General features: G+C 44.7%; 1 protein-coding gene across 1 annotated transcript in view; it reads right to left on the reverse strand.

Annotated features, from left to right (window-relative positions):
- LOC126259757 (probable cytochrome P450 303a1) overlaps positions 1 to 18,076 on the reverse strand; it is a 148,076-nt gene that overhangs the window by 99,677 nt on the left and 30,323 nt on the right. Inside the window, exon 2 of the mRNA XM_049956749.1 lies at positions 289 to 374. Coding sequence (XP_049812706.1) covers positions 289 to 374 — 86 coding nt within the window. The remainder of the gene's footprint in view (positions 1 to 288; positions 375 to 18,076) is intronic.

An 18,076-nucleotide genomic window follows, 5' to 3' on the forward strand; every position in this document is an offset into this window, starting at 1 on the left:
GATAATTAGCCAATGCAGACAGAAGAAACATATGTGTACCTCCATAATACGCACAATCTCTAGATGCTATATCTCTTGTGGTAAGATTTACAGTCGTATTGATAAATCGCAAAGAACGCTTGGCCGTTATGAACTTTATTCACGGAATAGAGTTAAAAAAAAATACTTCTTGTTTTGTCTTTGTATTTTCTGGGAAATGAAAACGAATAGCTACGGAAATGGCCGAAACACACAGGAAATAGTATTGGTCCTTTGACCCCTTTTGCAGTAGAAGGGTGTTCAACTCACCTGGTGGAAAGTTCCTCGGTTTTCTTGTGTCGAGGTACGCGAGAAGCAGCAGGATGGCAACGAAGATGAGCCCCGCCACCCACATTCTGTAAACAAACAGACAGGGCACTCAGATCAAACAATTAAACGCTATTACAACACGTCTTAGCAAATTATGTAATAAAGATGTTGCAGTTCTGCACATCTCTATGCAGCTTTTCAGCAAGTTTAGTCAGTTTGGCATCAGATACAAGGAAACGACCAATAACATAGTTTCCTGTAATTTGGTAAATACAACAACACATTTCGAAGAAGTACATTTACTACCTGACCAAATCGTCCGAACATCCCTATGTAATGCGGAATTCACAGGTAGATGTCACTAGACGCGGCCTAGCCGGTACGAAATTAGGTGGGGAGAGACCAGCAGGCTGCTCCCGCCTTCTACGAGAAGTCGGACCAATCCCGAAATCGACTCGTCCTGGAACTGAGCAACCAACAACACCGCAGGCCGACAACACGTTGGTCGTACCTGCTGCGAGAGTAACTTTCTCCGCAGCAGCCTCAGGACAACTCAGCTCTACATCACCAGAGACCAATCTTGCTGCGAGAAGAATTTTCTCCACGGCAACTTGATGAAAAGCATCTGCACATCAATATCACCTGACGCCAATCCAGGAAGTCAGGTAATCATAGCCCCACATCGAGTGGTTTACCAGGAATAACGTTCTAATGTTTAACGTGCACACATGCCGAGCAAGGAATGCTCGCCAGATAAGCGGCTGTCGACTGTTGCCGGTAGCGAAGCAGTGACAGTAGAATGGGTCCATCAGGAGAGTTCAGTCACTTCGAACATGCACTAATCATTGGATGTCATCTGAGTAGCATATCGACCAGGGCCATTTCAGCCCTTCTAAACTTGTCCAAGTCGACTTTTGGTGATGTGATTATGAAGTGGAACAACGACAGGTAAACCACAACCGTCATGTACTGACGGACAAGGTCCGTCAAGCATTGCGAAAAGTGGTTGTTAAAACACCGCATGAAATTAGTGGAAGGAATCATTCGTTAGTTCCACAGTGCTATAATGAGTCCAACTAGCACAATAGCTGTTTCTTTGTTTATTTATTCGCAACATGCTTCATTACAATGTTTGTAATATTACATGTAGGTATTGTGTGTGTGGATTGTAGTGTTACGTTTCTGCTGTATGAAGCTGAAGATGACGATGAAGATGATGAGAGATGATGCCAGCACATAGTCCACGCCTTGCAAAGAACACCATGGGGGCCGCCAAGCTTAATGTTCCCATCCGACGGACGAATCACCATCGACAGTGTCACATACCCTCCTTCATGAGACAATGCAGAGAGATTTGGTATTTAAGCCAGGACATTGGTGCAAGGCCTGGTGATCACGAACTTCACACCACCACCTCTCTTCCTATTGTCGAGCAAATACTGGCAGTGAAATTTGACCTACCACCAAGTCTCGAACCGGTTTACCCAGGGTCGAGCATCACCGCACAAGCGCGCGTTTTTTTGAGGCCTGGCCACCGTGTACCCTTCCCTCCCCCAGAAACCAAAGACAATTAGGGAACGTGGAGTAGAGATACAGTGAACACTTTTTTTTTTCAACACTCTGATGACTAGTGATCCCGGCCACGGAAGCGCATGTAGCAATGGTTGTATGTAGGGAGTTAAAAGGAACAGGCACAATAGTGGAACAGGTTGTAATGAGCCAAAAATTTCTGTAATCAGTGCAAATTGGTGGGGTAAAGAGCGATGCGACTGGACAGTAGACGATGGGAAACGAGTGATACGGACTGATGAATCACGCTATATCCTGTGTCAATCAGGTGGAAGAGGTTGTGTTTGGCGAATGCCTGGAGAACGGTAGGTGTCATGATCTGTGACGTCAATAGTGAAGTACAGAGGAGGTGTTGTTACGGTGTGGGGCTGTTGTTTGTGATTAGGGTGTGGTTTCCCTTATTGAGCTTAAGAAAGTGCCAAACGCGGCGGAAGGATAAGGGGAACAGTTCGGAGACGATGACTGTACCAGGATGATAATGAATCTCGTCATAAAGTAGCATCTGTGAGGCAGTGGCTTGTGGACAATAACATTCCGAAATGATTGGCCTGCTGAGAGCTCCGAGCAGAACCCAATAGAACACGTTCGGGATGAGCTAGAACGTCGATTCGCTCCTGATTCCAGCGTCTAACATCACTGCCTTCTCTGGTTTCGGCTGTTGAGGAAGAATGGGCTTTCATTCCTCCACAGACATTCAGACACCTTATTTAAAGCGTCCGCAGCAGGGTTCAAGCCGTCATGAAGGCGAAGGACTGACAAACCCCATATTAATGTCTACTAATAGGTGTCTGGCTACTTTTGATCAGACAGTGTACGACTATTTGTTTCTAATGAAATGGTTCAAATGGCTCTGAGCACTTCGGGACTTAACATCTGACGTCATCAGTCCCCTAGACTTAGAACTACTAAAACCTAACTAACCCAAGGACACCACACACATCCATGCCCGAGGCAGGATTCGAACCTGCGACCGTAGCGGTCATGTGGTTCCAGACTGAAGCGCCTAGAACCGCTCGGTCATAACGGCCGGCACGGAAATTGTTGTCCAAAAGGATTTATGGGACACGGTGTGGGAATGAATATGGCGAAGTTTTACCGCGTATTGAAGACAACTATTGGGAAACAGTTGCCGTTTTTGACGAAGTGACATTAAGACAGTGGTGCAGAGAACCGACGTGTCTCGTTCATTTGGAGTTCAAAGTCCACTCGTGTGTTGTGGTGTGCATAAACAGCATCTCAAAGATTGACAGATATGCGTTTCTGCAGGAGGAGCCTATAGAACTATCCTATATGCAGTATTTTACTTGATTTGGGGTTTGTAGTCAAAACAAATTTCTAAACAAGAACAGTCTACTACTTTGTCTGTCGTTAGTTGAACTGAATTATTCTTTTATTTTGAATTCTCCACTACTGCACGGACTCAGCTACGTAGCCATTTTGAGGTGGTTGCATAGTATAAAACCCTAAATGCACATACCTGGGTTGCAGTCGAAGTGCTCTTACACTTTTAACACTAACTGGTATGCTTCATCATAGGTGTTTAGGAAACATTTGGTGTCATGACTGTAATTGTAAAGTGCGGTCAATCCGTAAGTGTATTGCCACTGTGCGACTTCACAGACACTTTGGCTGTTGCACAAGTGAAAACAGCTACGTATCCGAAACTGCGCAATAGTGGTGAACGCAAAATAAAACTATATTTTAATCCAGTCAGTCACAGCTAGGGCGACAAATTGTCAAGATTCAGAATATTTTTTTTCTCTGAGGACATCATCACATCTGCAGTGTTACTGTTTTTTGTGCTGTTCCTCATTTGCTTGAGTATCATGTGGATATTGCACTTTGTGCGTCTTGACAAAGTGGTAGCTTGTGACTGCAGCCGTATAAACACGAATATATTTGGAACACTGTTTTCCCAACAGCTGTCATTGCTGCCTAATTTGCTAAAGTGTAACCGGTTTCAGAATTATAGTTCCATTACCAAATGCGCACCATAAGATTTACTATATCCAAAAGAAAATGGTGCAGTCTTTTACACAGGTCAGCGTGGGATTACGTCACCGCTTACCTATTCTATGTCAAAGTAGTATCACCTAAGACAATCTACACACCATGCTTAAAAAAATTATACACATCCTATGTCATGTTGACGGAAGCGAGGCTGAAATCTATCCATAAACACCACGAAATTCACTATTTGCACACATTCATTCAAAATTAACCTTTATATCAAACGTGTATAGTTGTCGTAGAGTAGCCTGTACGACTGTGCCCGGAAATTCTTACGGCCTTCTTGACGGTAAATGAGACAGCTGTCAACTACGTTTCAAAATCGGAATGAAACGTAAAGATCATTACTATTTTGTATCGACATTCAGAATTTTTTATCTTTCTGTAGTTACCGTAAGGTAAATCGGTTGATCATTTGTGCCCATTTCTGCGTAATGCTTCTGAGGTGTTCAGATAAGTAGAATATAGAAATACGAGAGACAAATATGTCCTCTGTCACTCTGGACAACAGTAAAGACGAAACGGGATTTCGTCGAAAGAAAGGTGCTGAGTAATGGCGGCTAGCAAAGGATCGTCGCTGTCGGCAGTTTCGCGGCTGCACTTTCACCAGAAGCCACGACACGCTTGCACAACTTGACGATTACGAGCCGGTACAGGAAACGAAAGGCGAGGTCAGGAATCGCAGTCTTCTACCAGGCGCGCATCATCCCAGGTAACACCCAGGCTATACATACAGGAATTGGACAAACATGTGGAAGAGCCTGTTTCAACTTAAATGCAGATGCTGTCCGAGCCTGCACGTGGTGCTGTTGTACAGGGTGGCGCACGAAATGTGTTGCCATTTTGTTTTTAATATAAACTTTATTGTCAATACAGTCTGAAAGGAACGTATACTACAACGAAGAGCCGTCCATGGAGATTTGTTCTAACTCAGCACATGCTCAATATGTCCACCATTTCTTTTCCTAACTTCCTTCAAACGAACACTGAAGTTGGTGATTACCTTACGGCACATGTCTTCCGTAATTTCACTGCAAGCTTGAAGAATAAGTCTTCTGAGCTCCATTAAATCACGTGGATGTTTCGGGAAAATTTTTTCCTAACCTCCAAAGAAAAGAGTCACATGGATTGAGGTCTGGATTATTGGGGGGGGGGGGGGGGGGGCAATTTTGTCCGTCATTGAAGCGATCTGGAAACCTGATTAAAATGATCCGCATGTATAAATGCTCGTGTAAAAACTTCAACACAGTGTTTGCAGTATGTGGCCTTGCTCCATCTTGCATGAACCATTAAGTGTTGAAGGGCAAGGCAGTGGCAAGAAACTGTCGAATGAAGCTATTGCGAAGCATGCTCAAATAACGCTCGCTATTCACAGTTTCTTCAAAGAAAAAGGGTCCAATAAGTCCGTGACTGGAAATAGCTGCCCACGCTGTAATCCTCGGAGCATAATGTTGTCGTTCATGAAGTACTTATGGGTTTTCAGTGGCCCAAAAGCGTACATTGTGTTTGTTAACCACACCGTCTAAATGAAAATGCGCCTCGTCTGAAAACCAACGTTGTTGAGAGTTCTTCCCTATCCTCCGCCCAGTGAGCAAACAGTAGTCTCTGCTGCTTGTGTTCTTCAGTGAGCTTCTGTGCACAGGTCATCTTGTATGGGTACATATGGAGGTCACTTTTAAGAATGCGTTGAACGGAGCGTCTGGATATTCCCAGTTGCACTGCTGCCTTTCTACACGATTTTCCGGTACTTCTCTGTACAGCAACTCGTACCGCTTCAGTATTCTCCGGCGAAGAAACAGGCTTAGGCCGAGGTCGCTTCGCTTCCAATACTGTTCCTTCCTGTACAAATTTATCGTACAACCTGTGGATGATCTTCTTGCAAGGGACCAATCGTGTGTTAATCTGTTGTCTAAAACGCCTCTGAGTCACAAGAAGGCTTTGCGTTTCATGAAAAAGTAACACAATTGCTGATCGTTGCTGTGTCGTCAGTCTCCCATTGTCAGCCATTGCTGCTTACTAGTCTCCTAGCGGCAGTATCATGAATTACACGTCATTTCGTAACTCATTTGTTTTTCCAAGCTCTGCTGGTACCTGTAGAGATCCCAGCGGGATATCTAATGTGCGTCGTAAATTGTGAAAGAAACAATTGGTAACACATTTCGTGCGCCACCCTGTATGTGACCACGAACGGCGCATGCGCAATGCCTTCAATATTTTCCAAGTGCCAGTCGTGGTCAGTGTAGTTGTGAGTGTATTATGTCGTAGCTAAGTAAACTCGAACGTGCGCAAATTGTTGGTGCTCGTACGGTGGATGTTTCCGTAACCAAGGTAACCGAAGTGACTAATGTTTCAACAGGCACCGTAACGAAGATATACTCGTATACCGCATACAACGAAAGCGCAAAAACATCATTCGCTGGAAAGTGGAACAGCATCATCTGCTAAGTCAAACCACGGACGCAAATGTGTGTTGGGTCAACGTGATAGACGCCGTTGGAGAAGTTTGTGACGAGAAATAAGAGAACGACAGCTTCAAAACTCACCGCAGAACTAAATATCTCGCTCCCGAACACTCTCAGCAACAAAACAACACGACAGCAGTTCCATTAGCTGGCAATTTCAGGGTGAACTAGAATTCCAAAAGCACTCATCAGTTATGCAAACGCCCAGAACAGGAAAACGTGGTTCCGAAGTTAAAAAACCTGGAGTGGGGAGCAATGAAAGTAAGTTATTTGGTCGTATGAGTCTTTTTTCACACCCTTTCCTACTTCTAGCCAAGTCTGCATCCGAAGAGTGAAACATTGCGGGGGTCTGGTGATGAACTGGGCGGTCATATCGTGGTACACCTGGACTCTGTAGTTACGCTACAGGATCACGCCACTGCCAAGGATTATGTGACCGTTTTGGCTGATAAGATCCATCCAGTGGCACAATGCTTCTTCCCAAATGGTGATGTTGTGTTCCAAGACAACAGGACTCCTGTACACATAGCTCACATCATCCAGCATTGGTTTTGTGAGTTCGAGGATGAACTGTCGCGTCTCCTCCTGGTCACCACACTCACCATCCCTCAATATTATTGAGCCTTCTTGGTCTACTTTGTAGAGAAGGGTGCATCATCGTTACCGGAATTTTCAGCTATTTTGCAGGAAGTATGGTGTAAGATTCCCTTGAAACCATACAAGACCGTTATTTATCCATCCCAAGCCGAGTAGAAGCAGTTTTTAATGTAAACGGTTTTCAAAAAATGGTTCAAATGGCTCTGAGCACTAAGGGACTTAACATCTGAGGTCATCAGTCCCCTAGAACGTAGAACTACTTAAACCTAACTAACCTAGGACCTCACACACATCCATGCCCGAGGCAGGATTCGAACCTGCGACCGTAGCGGTCGCGCGGTTCCAGACTGTAGCGCGTAGAACCGCTCGGCCACACCGGCCGGCTGTAAACGGCTTTCCTGCATCGTTTAGGCTTGGTAATGTGTCGTGTTTTTGGTGTTTCCGTATTTTTGTCCACCCCCTGTAGAGGATGAATCAGATACGAGCAGTGTTGTAGATGTCTTGTAATGACATTATACTCGTAATAACATTAGTGAACGAGAATGCTGCTATAATTGATAATTGAGCAGTTAGCGTTTGTGGAGTCAAAGCGCCTGCTCCGTTCACCACCACCGTACCAATCATGACGGTAGGTCTGAAGGTGGTCTAAAACAGACCGAAACCGGTAACCTCATAAAATAAAGTTTTTTGCGGTTGTGACCTTGTTCATTCCTGATGTTGTTTTACTGCTGTAGATTATACAGTAGCAATAGGCCTATTTCAGCTCTTTGGCCATTTGCATGCTATATCCATATTGAATCGCGGTGCTGTTACTTTCTAATCTTATTGGTGCATAAGGAACTTCAATTCCCGCCTAATTTTATTTGTTAATCATTTTATTTAATTTTCTCTTGTGACTGCTGTTGTTGAGAAATGTTAGCTTAGATCTTTTATTGATGGTATGTGCTGTCAGTCGTAGCTGCCAAAACTACAACAGTATATACCACGAATAAAAGATCTAAGCTGACTTTTCTCAACAACATCGGTCATAAGTGAAAATCAAATTAAATGATTAACAAATAAAATTAGTCTACAATTCAGTACTGTTTTCACAATGTCATTACAATACGTAGCAGTAATAACACTAATATTTCCTTGTCGATTCCAGATAACAAACTGATGTTTTCGGTACAGATTATGCAAAGGAAGGCGTATTTATTATAGGTCTAATGCTCTAAATATTTTTGTCTACCGAGATACAAAAGTAACTATAATATCATCAAAAGACCCGTCATCTTTCTTTACGTCATTTTATAGATAATAGAAGGATGCGCGCAGTAAATCAGCTCATCTCAATTTTTACGGTGAAAATTATTTCAAAAAAGAAAAGGATATGAAAAAATATGGAAATTATGCTAAATACGATACCAATCTTTGCTGGTAGACAGAAATTTCAACCATCTCTTATGAATGTTCATAAGGCGAAGCTGAAAAGCGCTGTGCCACCAGGCTTCGGCGTCGCATTTGGCAAAATTTGTCATAGTTGTCCTCAGTACGCAGTTAAATTTCACTGTATTCATTCATTCCCATATCGTGTTCCGTAAATTCCATAATGGAGCAGAGCTATCTGGGTTTTGGAACTGGCCACGCTATACGTTAACAAGCAGAAGCAGGGCAGCAGACAACTTCTGTAAAGTACGCTAAGAACAGATTAGAACTCTTGCTTATCGACTCACACTGGGCGTTACAGGAATCACGTACATTACTTTTCGTATGTATTTGCAGATTAAGGAAAAAGCAGCTACTTCGGGAAAAATCTGCTTCTTCTCTTACACAACTCAGCAGCGCTGGGCCTGACTGATACGTAGTTTGCCGAAAAACTGCATCTCGCGACATAATCATGAACTTTGTATAAATTCCGTTGCAAAGTTCGTTGGATTTCGTTCTGCAGTTTAGTTTACAAATAACCCCTTCTGTGAATTTGTTACTTTAGTTCGCCTTATGATGAATATTCCCTGTTTTTTAGAACCTTTGGTCATACCCTAAAATAAAAAAAATAGTACAATGTGGCACATTTACCGCATATAGTTCAAGTAAGTCGTCCGAGGGTTATATCTAGAAGAAAAACAGGATGGGCGTATTTTGGCGTATTTTGTGTACGACGTAGTAAAACGCATCACGGGAGTACACTGCAATCACAAGGAAAGTGCAAACATGCCTTATACATTGTGGATCTAATTTTAGTTGTTTTTTAATCACGTGCAGACTCTGGTCAGCCTGTGCGCCGTTCCTGTTCTGATGACGCAACTACTGTTGGTCGGAAAATTTTGACTTGATAGTGACGTACAGTGATTGCAAACGTTTTCGCTTTCCGTACTGATGGGTGTGTCGTGCTTTCGTGCAGAGTAGAGACGTCCCACTCAGCCTAGTTAGGGTCACGTGACGCGTGTCTGGTAAATCAGGTTTTCCGCGAGTAGCAGGCAGCTCTCCTCTGCTGGCACTGCCCATGCGTGGCCCGTCCTTCCGCTTCCTTACGGCGTGTCGCAGAGGGGGGGGGGGGCAGGCAGCCCGGCCCCGGGCAGCGGCAACTTCCTTCTGAGGAGCAACACGAAAGCCTGTCGCTCTCTTCGACTCCCGCCAGCTCTTCCCTGTCTGTCCTGAGCTTCATGGAAAGTAGAGCAGTCCAAATTTGCTATCTATTACGACGAAGTAACTAAAAAAACACGCATGGTAAGTACAAAATAACGTGCACTGTCTGGTCAAAAGTATCCGAACGCGCTTATGTGCTGTGAAACTGGCAACTAGATACCACGAGTATCGGACCCGCTAGTACAAAAGAAGGCTGCGTATATTGTACTGTGAGGCGTAGCGCCTTACATCGCGCCTGTGTAATTAAGAGACGGAAGCTAGCAGGTGGGTACAATAGGTCACGGTTATCGCATGACAGACGCTCTCGGATCCAGTAGATAGCTGCAAGTAGTTTTGTCTGTGGGCGAAAGGTGTCACCATCTTACGGACTATAAAATTATCAAGTAGTTAAAACCGTATGTTTGGGAAACAAAACTGTACTTATATATGTATGAAGATGGTATCTGTTCGTTCGGACATGTCCGAAATAACAGATGGTATGAAGATGGTATCTGTTCGTTCGGACATGTCCGAAATAACAGATACCATCTTCATATATATGACCATCTTCTTCTGTGCGGATGCACAAACAGTGCCCGAACTCTTACGGGAATCGGCAAAAAGCCGCGAGTAATGAGTATAATGGGCAGGGGCACTACGAATATAGCGCGGGACAATAAGTTGGGAATGTGGGTCTCACGGGGGGCGTGCCAGAGATAAGTCCCTGCAGTCGCACTATCCTCTGTGTCCTCGGTGGCTCAGCTGAGGGAACGAGAGGTCCTTGGTTCAAGTCTTCCCTCGAGTGAAAAGAGTTGCCGGCATGGTAGCTCAGCGTGTTCGGTCAGAGGGTTTAGCTACCTTGTGTAATAAAAAAACTGAGTGAACAGATCAACGAACAACCTGAACGAATGTCATCGGACGTCCGCCACGAACAAATTCAACGAACTATATAGAACAAAATGAGATAAAAAAAAATAGAGCGTCTTCCATGTAAACAGAAGATCCCGGGTTCGAGTTCCGGTCGGGGCACACATTTTCAACTGTCCCCGTTGACTTATATCAACGCCTGTATACAGCTGGGGGTATTCATTTCATTGTAAAACTGTACTTGTTGCGATTTTCATTAATTATTCCTAATTTGTTAATTATTAGTGTGAATGTAAAGTATTAACTAAATGAATAATTTTATGTTTAGTAACTGAATGTATGTTAGCGTGAGAACTGTGTACTGAGAGAATCATACCCAGGAAAAATTGTAAAGTGCAGCTAGTCAATTTATGGGACAGAGAAAGCAAGATACATTTTACGGTAATTTTGTTATTTAAAGAGGAAATCGTTTTGACATTTGCAGATTTTATAAATTTCCTGTTTTGATAAACTGTTCACAAAAGCATTGAAGTGTGCGAGGTGGTGCAGTGGTATCACACTAGACTCTCATTCGGGAGGACGACGGTTCAATTCCGCGTCCTGCCATCATACGAGGGTTGCCCAGACAGTAATGCATCGCATTTTTTTCTCAACCGAAAACAACGCTACGAATGCGAAACGTTACGTATGTGTTATATGAAGTCTCCTGAATGAGCGCGCCAAATTCCCGTCACTTCCGACAGACAGCGTAGCCGCAGAACAGTTTCAAAATGGCGTCTGCAGGTGATGCACGTACAAGGAATGTGCCGTCATTGTATTTCTCATTGGAGAGAAAGAAACTGTGGGGAATACATACAAACGTTTGTGCAAAGTCTGCTGTCGACACAAGTACAGTTAGTCGTTGGGCACGGAGGGTGAGACCATCAGAAGGCGGTTCGGCGGAGCTCCACGATTTGCCGCGGTCGTGGAGACCATCTACGGCTGTCACACCTGACATGTTGCAGCGAGCTGATGTCATTCACGAGGACAGACGCATTACGATTCGGCAGTTGGGGCTACATCTGTCAATCAATAAAAGAAGTGTGGATGCACAAGTCTGAGGATTGCTCAACATATCGCAAAACAGGGTTGGACAGTATTACCCCATTCACCTTACAGCGCTGATCTAACCCCCTCGGACTTCCACTTATTTGGGCCATTAAAGGATGCCATTCGTGGCAGTTTTTGAGGACTATGAGGAGGCGATTCTCACAGTGAAGCTCTGGCTCCGCCACCAGGACAAGGTGTGGTACCGCCCTTGTTTCGCGCTGGAGGAAGGCCATAGAACGAGATGGAGATTATGTGGAAAATAGGGTGTGTAGATAAAACACCATTCTTTCGTGTGTGTAATTTTCATTATGTTCAATAAAGAATGCGGGAAAAAATGCGGTGTATTACAGGGTGTTTCAAAAATGACCGGTATATTTGAAACGGCAATAAAAACTAAACGAGCAGCGATAGAAATACACCGTTTGTTGCAATATGCTTGGGACAACAGTACATTTTCAGGCGGACAAACTTTCGAAATTACAGTAGTTACAATTTTCAACAACAGATGGCGCTGCAAGTGATGTGAAAGATATAGAAGACAACGCAGTCTGTGGGTGCGCCATTCTGTACGTCGTCTTTCTGCTGTAAGCGTGTGCTGTTCACAACGTGCAAGTGTGCTGTAGACAACATGGTTTATTCCTTAGAACAGAGGATTTTTCTGGTGTTGGAATTCCACCGCCTAGAACACAGTGTTGTTGCAACAAGACGAAGTTTTCAACGGAGGTTTAATGTAACCAAAGGACCGAAAAGCGATACAATAAAGGATCTGTTTGAAAAATTTCAACGGACTGGGAACGTGACGGATGAACGTGCTAGAAAGGTAGGGCGACCGCGTACGGCAACCACAGAGGGCAACGCGCAGCTAGTGCAGCAGGTGATCCAACAGCGGCCTCGGGTTTCCGTTCGCCGTGTTGCAGCTGCGGTCCAAATGACGCCAACGTCCACGTATCGTCTCATGCGCCAGAGTTTACATCTCTATCCATACAAAATTCAAACGCGGCAACCCCTCAGCGCCGCTACCATTGCTGCACGAGAGGCATTCGCTAACGATATAGTGCACAGGATTGATGACGGCGATATGCATTTGGGCAGCATTTGGTTTACTGACGAAGCTTATTTTTACCTGGACGGCTTCGTCAGTAAACAGAACTGGCGCATATGGGGAACCGAAAAGCCCCATGTTGCAGTCCCATCGTCCCTGCATCCTCAAAAAGTACTAGTCTGGGCCGCCATTTCTTCCAAAGGAATCATTGGCCCATTTTTCAGATCCGAAACGATTACTGCATCACGCTATCTGGACATTCTTCGTGAATTTGTGGCGGTACAAACTGCCTTAGACGACACTGTGAACACCTCGTGGTTTATGCAAGATGGTGCCCGGCCACATCGCACGGCCGACGTCTTTAATTTCCTGAATGAATATTTCGATGATCGTGTGATTGCTTTGGGCTATCCGAAACATACAGGAGGCGGCGTGGATTGGCCTCCCTATTCGCCAGACATGAACCCCTGTGACTTCTTTCTGTGGGGACACTTGAAAGACCAGGTGTACCGCCAGAATCCAGAAACAATTGAACAGCTGAAGCAGTACATCTCATCTGCATGTGAAGCCATTCCGCCAGACACGTTGTCAAAGGTTTCGGGTAATTTCATTCAGAGACTACGCCATATTATTGCTACGCATGGTGGATATGTGGAAAATATCGTACTATAGAGTTTCCCAGACCGCAGCGCCATCTGTTGTTGAAAATTGTAACTACTGTAATTTCGAAAGTTTGTCTGCCTGAAAATGTACTGTTGTCCCAAGCATATTGCAACAAACGGTGTATTTCTATCGCTGCTCGTTTAGTTTTTATTGCCGTTTCAAATATACCGGTCATTTTTGAAACACCCTGTACTTTCTGGGCAACCCACATAATTTAGGTTTCTGTGGTTTCCCTAAATTGCATCAGGCTAATGCCGGGATGGTTCTTTCCCTAATTCGATGAGACTGATGACCTGGCTGTTCGGTCTCCTCTCCCAAATTAAACCATCCTAACCCAAGTTGTGATTGGTCAAAAGTAAAAGATGCAGATTGCGTGATTTATTACTAATATCTGATTGGTTACGGTGCTTATCAGCCAATCAAAGGAGAGTACGTTGGGGCGTATTTTGTGGGCTAAGAGAATTGTTTTGTGAAGCCTGAGCGTAGTTTAGAGCTGAACGTAGATCATGTTCAGACGTGGATATAAAGTAACCTTGAATAGATGTGAAAATTTTGCGGAATAATGATTAAAACTTGATCGAGGAGTGTCGCAAAGCGAACGGGAACGTGTCAGAAAGACGAACACGAAAAATTCAGACGTCAGTATGTAAACTGTAACCGTTGAATAACGAAACCCGCGAGCCGTGTTGCAGAAGCCGTGACCACCAGCTGAACATTCGCAGTCTTCAAATTGTGTAATATTTGAAAGACCTTTCTGTCACAGACTACCCATTTGTAAATTCTTCTGGTAAAGGGTTTGGTTAGTTACCATAAGCTGGCTATAACGCCTGAAAGGGATTGCGTGCCAACGTGGAAACCGTATCATGGAGTTAGTACGAACCTGGCAGTGTTTTATACGAAACAAGTAGGAATATATTTAAGTTTTAACTCTCAAACTACCTTTCAATTAATCGCTGAGCTAACCTGGTACTGGCTGTTGGACTGGTATAATGGTATTGGTTCTACTAGAGCTTTCCAAGTAGAGGAAAATTATTCGTTTTTAACAGGAATGGGGTGTAGAACGGAGTGCAGGAGAAGAAATCACCGCAAGGTGAGTGGAACTGTTTTCTGTAAGGAGAAACACAAATAACGGCGCCGTTGCAGTTGTTATTAGAGAAGCAGTAACAGCATAGTGGGTCGGTCAGGAGAACGTGGACTAGTCACTTGCATGCCATCAACTGAGTAACAAATCCGTCAGGGATATGGTTCAAATGGCTCTGAGCACTATGCGACTTAACTTCTGAGGCCATCAGTCCCGTAGAACTTAGAACTACTTAAACCTAACTAACCAAAGGACATCACACACATCCATGCCCGAGGCAGGATTCGAACCTGCGACCGTAGCGGTCGCTCGGCTCCAGACTGTAGCGCCTAGAACCGCACGGCCACCCCGGCCGCCGTCAGGGATATTACAGCCCTTCTGTAACTGCTCAGTTCCACTGTTGGTGATGTGATTAAGAGGGAACGGGATGGAACAAGCAATCTTAAATCAAAACCAGGCAGAGCTCATCTAGTGACGGACGGGGACGGTCGAGCATCACATAAAGCGGCTGTAAAAAATAGCATCAAAAAATCAGAGGAAAGAATTACTCGCATGTTCCAGAGTGCTCCCAAAGACCAGCTGTTGTGCGTAGATCCTCATAAACCACACATTTCTGTTGTTAACGCTAAGCCATGCTAGAGGTGGTGTAAACAGACTCCAGCGGACAGTGGATGACTGGAATAGAGTGACTTGGAGTGACGAATCACGCTGTTCCCTGTGACTGGCCAGTGGAAGGGTTTGGGTTTGGCGAATGCCTGGAGAATATTACCCGCGATTATGCGTAGTGCCAACAGTAAAGTACGGAGGAGCTGGTGTTATGGTATGGGGGTGGTTGGGACGTGATCCCGTATTGCGCTTAAGAAAACGCTAAGTGCAGAAGTATAAAAACACATTTTACAGCACTCCGTACTGCGTGCAGTAGAGGAACAGTGAGCTGGTGCGTTGCTGGCGCCAGTTTCCATTGATTGTCTTTTCATCCTTCAGTCGATTTTGATGCTTATTTGTCTTCTTCAAATCTTTGGCGGCGGGTGATTTTTACAGAGTGCGCGCACTCTGCTGGTGGCTGGTATGCGGGTATCCGCGGCGTGAGGTGGAGTGACGTGGGACTGTGTCTGTATGCAGCACGGCGGGAGGCCGACTCGGCACGACGAAGGAGCGTGGCCAGCCGCTGTTGCGAGTTTAGCCGTCGCAATGCACATCTTGTGCCCAACGTGATGGGGATTTCCTCGAGGTTGGAAGGAAAAGTTCCGTCGAGTTGGTTACAAGTTACACAGGCCGAATGAATTGGAGTCGTCGAGTTGCTTCGGTGGGTGGTTTTGATGTTAACTAAATATTCCAGTGTACTAAAAACCATTTGGAACTGTTCCAGTTGCTTATCACTGAATTCGGTGTCGTCAGTTGATACCTTGACGGCAGTTAACGAAGCGTAACGACGCCCTCCAAATGCTGTTGGAAATACTAAATGTCTTTTTCCAGAGCTGTTTCACAGAGGAAGACTGCAATGTAGTTCCTTCTCTAGATTGTCGCACAGATGACAAAATGGTAGATATCGAAATAGACGACAGAGGGATAGAGAAACAATCAAAATCGCTCAAAAGAGGGAAGGCAGCAGGACCTGATGGGATACCAGTTCGATTTTACGCAGAGTACGCGTAGGAACTTGCCCCCTTCTTGCAGCGGTGTACCGTAGGTCTCTAGAAGAGTGTAGCGTTCCAAAGGATTGGAAAAGGGCACAGGTCATCCCCGTTTTCAAGAGGGGACGTCGAGCAGATGTGCAGAACTATAGACCTATATCTCTAACGTCGATCAGTTGTAGAATTTAGGAACACGTATTATGTTCGAGTATAATGACTTTTCTGGAGACTAGAAATTTACTCTGTAGGAATCAGCATGGGTTTCGAAAAAGACGATCGTGTGAAACCCAGATCGCGCTATTCGTCCACGAGACTCAGAGGGCCATAGACACGGGTTCACAGGTAGATGCCGTGTTTCTTGACTTCCGCAAGGCGTTCGATACAGTTCCCCATAGTCGTTTAATGAACAAAGTAAGAGCATATGGACTATCAGACCAATTGTGTGATTGGATTGAAGAGTTCCTAGATAACAGAAGGCAGCATGTCATTCTCAATGGAGAGAGGTCTTCCGAAATAAGAGTGATTTCAGGTGTGCCGCAAGGGAGTGTCGTAGGACCGTTGCTATTCACAATATACATAAATTACCTTGTGGATGACATCGGAAGTTCACTGAGGCTTTTTGCGGATGATGCTGTGGTATATGGAGAGGTTGTAACAATGGAAAATTGTACTGAAATGCAGGAGGATCTGCAGCGAATTGACGCATGGTGTAGGGAATGGCAATTGAATCTTAATGTAGACAAGTGTAATGTGTTGCGAATACATAGAAAGAAAGATCCCTTATCATTTGGCTACAATATAGCAGGTCAGCAACTGGAAGCAGTTAATTCCATAAATTATCTGGGAGTACGCATTAGGAGTGATTTGAAATGGAATGGTTCAAATGGCTCTGAGCACTATGGGACTCAACTGCTGTGATCATAAGTCTCCTAGAACTTAGAACTACTTAAACCTAACTAACCTAAGGACATCACACACATCCATGCCCGAGGCAGGATTCGAACCTGCGATCGTAGCGGTCGTGCGGTTCCAGACTGTAGCGCCTTTAACCGCTCGGCCACTCCGGCCGGCGAAATGGAATGATCATATAAAGTTGATCGTCGGTAAAGCAGATGCCAGACTGAGATTCATTGGAAGAATCCTAAGGAAATGCAATCCGAAAACAAAGGAAGTAGGTTACAGTACGCTTATTCGCCCGCTGCTTGAATACTGCTCAGCAGTGTGGGATTCGTACCAGATGGGGTTGATGGAGGAGATAGAGAAGATCCAACGGAGAGCAGCGCGCTTCGTTACAGGATCATTTAGTAATCGCGAAAGCGTTACGGAGATGATAGATAAACACCCGTGGAAGACTCTGCAGGAGAGACGCTCAGTAGCTCGATACGGGCTTTTCTTGAAGTTTCGAGAACTTATCTTCACCGAGGAGTCAAGCAGTATATTGCTCCCTCCTACGTATATCTCGCGAAGAGACCATGAGGATAAAATCAGAGAGATCAGAGCCCACTCAGGGTAACCTCCGCCACACACCGTCAGGTGGCATGTGGAGTATGGATGTAGATGTAGATGTAGATGTAGACACGAAGCATGGTAAACACGTAGCTAGAAGTGTAACTAAGTAGAGCCTAAGTCTGTGTTTGACGTTCCAAGCTACGCTGAAATATTTTTCCCATTCTACCTGTTATGTCATTATTTTGGTTTGGCTTTTAAATGTCCGCCGATATTATTCTTACCATTCTAACTTTTATGCCATTATTTTAGTGATGGTTTTAAGGGATTGGCTAACCAAAATTTAAGAGCCGTGACTGCCCAAGTAAGTCACGGAGGTTAATACTGTTGGTTTCATTTGTGGAGTATATCATTGAAAGATATTGATAATTAGTTGTGCAGTTAGGATTGTGTATCTTATGCCTCAGAATATTGTCTGGCGCTGATGTGTTTTATGTTGCAGATAAGTGGCAGTGGTTGACGCGAGGAGCAAACTGGGATCGGACTACCACGGTGGCTGCGTGATATTTAAGGTCTGCCCCCCCCCCCCCCCCCTACTACGTCTCGGGTTATGTCGTTACTGTCATGTAATTCCATTCTTTCGGTGGAGAGTTATGGTTTCTGAAGCTCAATCGCAGTGCAAAGTTGAGTACCTTTTATTTCATTTCTGTCCCGCGGATTT

The sequence above is a fragment of the Schistocerca nitens genome, chromosome 5, assembly GCF_023898315.1.
Source record: "Schistocerca nitens isolate TAMUIC-IGC-003100 chromosome 5, iqSchNite1.1, whole genome shotgun sequence".
NCBI lineage: Eukaryota > Metazoa > Arthropoda > Insecta > Orthoptera > Acrididae > Schistocerca > Schistocerca nitens.